Source organism: Cynara cardunculus (assembly GCF_001531365.2).
Source record: "Cynara cardunculus var. scolymus isolate 2C chromosome LG 10, CcrdV1, whole genome shotgun sequence".
Lineage (NCBI taxonomy): Eukaryota > Viridiplantae > Streptophyta > Magnoliopsida > Asterales > Asteraceae > Cynara > Cynara cardunculus.
Genome location: NC_037537.1, coordinates 19,088,357 through 19,095,741, shown reverse-complemented (window position 1 = coordinate 19,095,741; position 7,385 = coordinate 19,088,357). Strand labels below are relative to the sequence as shown.

Here is a 7,385-nt window from a genome sequence, read left to right as displayed (position 1 = left end):
TGAGGCAAACCCCATATTTGACACAAAGGCATCCAATCCACCTTTCTTATATACTTCATATTGTTCAAAATTTTCAATTCTTCACCAATGTGGGATATCTCAAACTCAACCACAATTCACCAACACCTCAATACTCAATTCTCATGATGTCACCTCAATACTCTTGGTTCTTCCTTTAATATATATATAGATTTGGGTCAGTAGCTTATATGGGGTTTTTTTAATTATTTTTTTCATTTATAACTCTTATTAATATTAATTATTAATAACCAAAAATAAAAGCTAATTATTATTAACATTAATTAATATTATTTAATTTTTTTAATTAATTTTAATTATACGTTATACATTAATATTAATTATTTAGAATAATTATTAATCATATCAATTATTTTTACATTATTACTTTTTTAATTATTATTTAATATATTTAGTTGTAAAAAAAATATAACCATTCTAATAATAAAAAAGAACATTAAAATCGAGATGTGTCTCGCTGCATTGCACAAGTACTATTCTTTAATGTGTTACTCTAACCTCATAGAAACAGGGGAGAATGATCAATCATATGCTGCATTTCAAACATTTAACAACGAGGCTATAAGTCCTATGAGCTTTGTATTTTAACAAAGACAATGGTAAATTCGTAAATATACAGAGAGTTTCAAATACAAACCATTTAATTGTGACAGAGCGTACAAACCCAATGGTCTAGTTATTGGCCGACTTTCAAACGTAGTAGGAAGTAACATATTGGTGTGTTAGAGGTTGAATGGATCAGAAAATTGCAAGAAAAATGGGAGGTTTACCAAAATCTATTCGTTGCAGGCTGAACTTGCTGAGACAAAGATCCATTTATGATAATAGTTGTTGAATCATTACAATCATTTTAAACTGTCTGTGAAGTAGACACAACCACCGCGCAATGTTTCATCATCAACAATGTTGCGTTTCCATGACTTGTAATAAGCCAACGAATCTTCTTCCTTTTTGTTTTCATCGTCGTACACAACGCTCGCGCCACAAGCCTGATGGTAATATTGATCTAAACCAAAAACCTTGTAGGCACGTTCACTACCAAGATCAACAAGGGCCTGAATAACAACTTCATCACCGTCTTCAAACTCATTGTTCTCAAACACCCAATGGCTTAACCATACTATACTTCTTATATTAGGTTCTGGGATAACACACCTTAGAGGCGTGTATCTCCACTTGTAATTCTTTGTCAAATTCCTTAGTTCAACCCTTGGGTATGGGGCACGCAGGGTGCTTGAAGTTACTCCAGTGACAACGCACAGATTTAGCCCTCGAATCTTACATTTCTTATCGGATGATGGCAAGGTAAAACATAGTTTCGAAGAGGTGGTTATATATGTCAACCAATCTGGGAACCAGCTCCCTTGAAAAAATGTGCTGAATATCCCAGATTCATAAAGCATCTGATAAATACAAGTCTTATTAGATTAAGCAATTAGATAAACAATGAGACAGATGATATATAGATGAAAAGACAACATCTACCTGTACAGGAAGAACTTGAGGTATTTGGTGAAAGCCAGCCCAAGAAATGTAGTTTTTCATCGGCAACTTCTGATCTTTCACATGTTGTTGAACATTCATCCAACCCAATCTACATAATATCTCTTCATCAACTTCTGCTATAGTTTGCATCTTGAATGTGCCTTCAATCTCGGTCAATAACGTTCTGTCTTCATATTCGATATATGGTTGTGTTGACATTTGTGATTGAAATGTTATTTTCTCTAATGACTCACACGTAGACATTATCAAACGTTTTAGTGTGCTTGGAGCACACAAGACGGTTTTTAGACGACGACATCCACCAAGACTAAGAAACTCCAGCCTACTAAGACTTCTTACACAATGGGGGAGGGAATCAATTGGGTTCCCACTTAAATCTAATTCCACCAACATTGATAGGCTACCAAAATCCACATGGAAGGATTCGTTAGACAAATTATTATTTCTAAGCGACAATCTTACTAATGATCTTGGTAACGAGATCGCAAAAGGCTTGAAACTTCTAGGAATAATGACAGATGACGACATTCGGGATTCCATGTTTATATTATCCGCTGTTAACACCTCTAGTGACTTCATATCCTTCATCTCCACTGGAAATTCACCAAGATTTGAACAACCATCTATTAATAGTGTTCTAAGGTTTTTCAACTTTCCTATGCTTCTTGGAAGCTTTTTAAGCTTGGTACATCCACTCACATCAAGGAGAAAAAGTCTAACACAATTCCCAATTGTCTCACACACCTCAACCAAACTCACACATCCTGCGACTATCAATCTTTCGAGTAAAGGGAACCCCTCGAAGTGACCCACGCTCACAAGCTCATGACAATATCTCAAGATAAGAAACTTCAATGACCCAAGCAACTGTTAATTTGGGGAAAAGTTAAAGAAGCATGTCAATTAGTCATACAAGATTGAAATTAATGGAAGAAATTAAATGGTATAAGTTTAAGATGTATAACCTTGGGCTTCTTCCAAAGATGTTGCAGATTGCTATAAGACATGTCTAGAGCAACCATGTTCTCCATTTTCAAATCCAAAGGCACATAACTTAAAGGGAATCCATGCATAGACAACCATCTTAAACCTCCAGGAAAATGCTCATACGACCCTTGGAGTCGTACATAGTGAAGTTGAAGTAGTCTTAGTTTATCCATTGCACAAAATGCGTTTGTTTTAATCTCATGTTTCATGTTACGATTGGAGGAACGCAATAAGAAAACCCAAGCAAATAAGCACCAAATCCATAAGAAAATATCACAAACTCGATGAAGTAGTGGAGATGCTCCAAAGTTCTTGCGGAGATCATATCCAGTCTTTTCGTTGGTAGAACTACTTGTTCCATGTGATGTATGATTCTCAATCATTTTCATGTCAAGGACAAGGCCCTGAATTTTTCCTGTCCCCTAATAAGAAATTGAACAAGTAAACATGGGTAAAGTTATTCATGTATACCACACAATGCAAAATAACTAATATATAAACACATAATGCATATGTATATATTTCATCTATTACCTTTTCTTGCTTCAACACATCATATGATTCTTTATGATGCCATAATCGACTACGCTTCCATGGCTTCTCAATTGATTCTTGACGAACTAAATCTCTCCCCAGCTCTTGAAGCAGTTGGTGCATCATCAACTTATTTCTTGGTCCAACAGTGAGGAGACATCTACCAATGAGCTTGGAGAACCCAAATTTTGTGCTCATACCACACTCCCTTAGTATTGCTTCAGTGAATTCCCTATCTTTTCCAACAAAAAAACAAGCAATGTGCTTGAACAATTCCTTATCATTTTCAGATGGCAAAGAATCAAAGCTTATTTGCAAAACCTGTTGTATTTTAGGATTAGTTTCCTTCTGTAGCAATTCTATGGTATCCTCCCATGCAGCTACATCCTCCTTAAGTAAAGAACTACCCAAAACTGTAAGAGCCAAGGGATTTCCTCCACAATAATTCACAACCTTTGTTGCTTCATTTCTATAGTTTTCCTTGGGATAATTGCCTCCAAACGCATGCCAACTTAAAAGTTGTAGTGATTCCTTTTGGTTTAAGCCTTCAAGCATGTGCTTCTTATGCTTTGGTGCAACTTCTGTTTCAAACAACCTACACTTCTCTGTTAAAGATGCCTCTTTGGTTGTAACTATGATTCTGCTTCCTGGATGAAGGTGTGTTTTTCCAATTAACACATCCAACTGCTCAAAATGATCGATATCATCAAGAACAAGAAGTGTTCTTTTCCTATGAAGTAGTTTCTCAATCTTAGAGGTGCCCACGTTAACATCATGTATGTCCATCCAGGTTATGTCTCGAATGTCTTTAAGGAGTTGTTTTTGTAAATCAAGTAATGCATTTGGTTTCTTACTACTCCTTTGGATATCTTCAAGAAAGCTGCTTCTTTCAAAATCAAGATAGTGCAATTTAAAAATATATTTTGCCAAATATGTCTTCCCGATGCCAGCCATCCCCGAGATTGTGAGAATTCCAGTGCTATGTGAGGACCCGTCTTTCAAAAATGAAGTAACGGTTCTAACTGAAGATTCCATCCCGATTAGGTGAGGAATTTTACTCCGTTTGTGTATCTCTAATCGGTTGCTGATTTCTTTCACAATTTCTTCAATAAGTATCGTCTCTCGCCTGAAAGCAATTCGACGAGAACAAAAGATATCATCCATGCAATTTAATTAGATGAATAAAAACGACAGAGTTCATGAACTTTTCTAGAAATGAATCAACCATATCCTTTCAAATCTTGGGTGTCCATACTCTTAATTTAGTGCCACCAATTTAACAAAATATATAAAAGCATGTGCATGCAATGCACCATAACCTTTTCTAGAAATGAATTACTAAACTATGAAATGCATTTAGACACATTTATAGCATAGTGCTGCTAAATGAAAGCAGCTTCTCAGGCTGTTTTTTTTTTCTTTCTAAATATTAATGAAAAGTAGAATATTCTACCCACCTAGTCTTCGTTGTAGGGATGAGTTAGAGTTAGAGTGTCACATCAGTTAAAACTGGATGAGACATGACGAGAAGTGACAGATGGAACGGGCCTGTAGGAGACAAACCTAGATGGGATAAGACCGGGTAGGATTGAATATGACAGAATTAGACAAGTTGTCCCTAAAAGTTATTTGATGATTTTATATATCATATAATAGTTATAAACGACATAAATAAAATAAATATTTAAATAATTTAACTTATAAACGTGTTTACACAAATTTTCATTTACATAATTATATATATATATATATATATATATCAAATTTGAATGAATATTATGATATATATAATTGATAGTAATTCAAAAAAACTCGATTAAAAAAACTATCTTTTATTTGTTTTGTAAGATCCTTATCAAGATTGTTGCAACAATGGACGCCGGTGGTTGTGGAGGACGTGGAGATGGTAGATAATGGTGTAGGACGTAGTTGTGGCCAACATGGTGGAGGTTGTGATGGTTCGGACAATGGTTTTATGTAGTGTAGAATGAAGTGGAGGTAGCTGATGGTGGTAGTGGTCGATGGCAGAGCGGGCGTTATGGAGGTGGCCGACAGTGGCTACCGATAGTGGAGGCGGATACAAGTAGCAGTGGTGACCATTAAAACAAATGTCAAATTAAGGTTATATATATCAAACAACGATAAATTAGTAATATTTTATCTTCTATATCTTATTCCACCTACCATAGGGGGTAAGATCCTACAATTGATACTTGGCTTAACAAAATACATTAGAAATTTGTGCTAGCTTTTCTTTGTGTGCATGACTTCTTTGGCTTTTTTTTATTAACCTGGATATCCAACCAGCTATACGAGCCGACTAATTACAGGACGACCATCTGCTTTGTTAGTCACCGCATTTGAACCTCCATGGTCATAAGAAGATTTTTATTACTCCTTGGATTTGAACATGAGACCTTTTGATACTTTTGATAATTACAAGTGTAAATAATAGAAAATGGATCTAATAAAAAGGGTTTTTACCTGCCATTTGCTTCCTCCCCTTTCATGTTAGCAACTTCTGTAAGTGCTTCCTCCCATAGCTTCATCTTTTGTGCCCATTGATTTTTCTTCTTTTCATTTGGCTCTGTCTCCATCTTTTGTTTATGCTTCGTCATTGCATCTCCGAAACTGCTTTGTTGCTTCCTAACATCAGCAGGCTTGACGTGATAGAAGATGGGGATTACGATATGTTTGGAGGTCCTACGTTGCTCCAGGATCAATACCAGTTCGTCAAGACACCATGTGGAAGAAGCATAATCCTTGGACAACACGATGATAGAAGCCCTTGATGCTTTAATTGCACTCTCCAGTTCCGGTTTTAGATCTTCACCGGTTTGGATCTCAACATCATCAAAAAAGGTGTTGATAGCAGCATCCAACAAGGCCTTGTGGAGGTGATCTGTGAAGTTACAACGAGTGTTGATGCCTCTAAAACTTAAAAACACGTCGTAGTGATAATTAATCGATACAGAAGATGAACATGTTTCTACAATTTCAGAAAGAACAACCATCATAAAATAATACGGTTCATGAACTAAGGGTTTAATCTATATGATATACACCGTGCTAAAAAACTTTATTGTATATTCAATATATATAACCCCACGCTTTTAGACTAGTCATGTCAGTGGTTGGAACCATGTGACCATTGATTTTTCTTGACGTGATGGACAAAATCAATTATGATTCTTAAATGTTACATTTTTTTGATTAAGTACAAATGTATTTGTTCAATATAATGAGATCTATTTTGGTCTTAATGTATGTCTTAGGGGTTGTTTGTTTATTTTTTAATAGTTTCATTAAGAGGCGGTATCTGAATCGTTAAGAGATGAATCTTGTTTGGTAAAAAAAAAATGTCTCTTAATAATGGTTTTAAAATCATCTGAATGATTTTGTATCATGCGCATCCCTTAACTATTAAGCGTCCTAATTTCATTGTAAACAATTAACAAACAATTATATTTCATTTTACACTATACCATGAGAGCCTCTTAATCATTATGACAACTTAATCATTCTGTATCAAACCATTCAGCAACTGTCAAACAGCCTCTTATTTTTTTTGTCTTTGTCGAGTTTATAATATAGTTTGTATGGTATTGAGAAAACAGTAATGTTTTCAATTGTTTATCTAATTTTGAGAGTATTTTGATGTTTATTATTTTTGTTTTTGTATATCTTGTTTACTTCAATTTTTTTTAATTGTAATTCAATTTATTTAGATTTAAGGATGAAAAATAAATTTTTTTAGTTTTAGTAATATAATGTTTTTATAAAGATAATAATCAAATATTTCGAGTTTATTGATTATCTTAATTATATTTTAGATTTAAAATAAAGTGTTTATCCTGTTTTTGATTATGTTTATCAATAAGTTTTATTAATTCAAACATTCAGCTTAAAGAGTTGCATTCATGCATAATTTATTTGTAATCTTGAATTTTAAGTAATATGTATTTATTAACGATATTTAATCCATAGGAATAGTTTTTAAAAATTATCTCAAATATTTTATAATATAGTATAGATATTTGCTATCGTATTGTATTTTATAATTATAGTTATATATTATTTTATTATTTTTGCTTACGACGAACAGGGGAAAAAACTGTGTGGATCCCTTTAGTATATGTACATAGAACATCCATTGGTCGAGGTTTTTCGTAAAGATTTTCACACCTTTTATTCAATTCAATGACATAAAAACTTATATATATATTTATTATGTAAAAACTCTCATGATTTTAATTTTATATCATATGTATTTTTATTTATAAAAATCAACATATTAAAAATCTATACGGATACATATT

General features: G+C 33.6%; 1 protein-coding gene across 1 annotated transcript; it reads right to left on the bottom strand.

The window, feature by feature from the left end:
* Positions 1-557: 557 nt before the first annotated feature.
* LOC112519363 (disease resistance-like protein DSC1) lies at positions 558-6,082 on the bottom strand. Its single transcript, XM_025127431.1, has 5 exons — positions 5,551-6,082; positions 3,067-4,192; positions 2,511-2,954; positions 1,525-2,412; positions 558-1,442 (listed from the first exon to the last, which is right to left on the bottom strand). The coding sequence occupies exons 1-5, from the start codon at positions 6,078-6,080 to the stop codon at positions 885-887; spliced, it is 3,546 nt and encodes a 1,181-aa protein (XP_024983199.1). The 5' UTR covers positions 6,081-6,082; the 3' UTR covers positions 558-884.
* Between the last annotated feature and the right edge of the window lie 1,303 nt (positions 6,083-7,385).

What these genes read in the sequence shown, in the direction of transcription:
- LOC112519363 (XM_025127431.1), bottom strand. Translation starts at nt 6,080, where the DNA reads ATGGTTGTTCTTTCTGAAATTGTAGAAACATGTTCATCTTCTGTATCG. An exon ending in GGGGAGGAAGCAAATGGCAG is followed by an intron (nt 4,193 to 5,550) that starts GTAAAAACCCTT and finishes AATTGCTTTCAG; the next exon opens with GCGAGAGACGATACTTATTG. An exon ending in CTCAAGTTCTTCCTGTACAG is followed by an intron (nt 1,443 to 1,524) that starts GTAGATGTTGTC and finishes TGTATTTATCAG; the next exon opens with ATGCTTTATGAATCTGGGAT.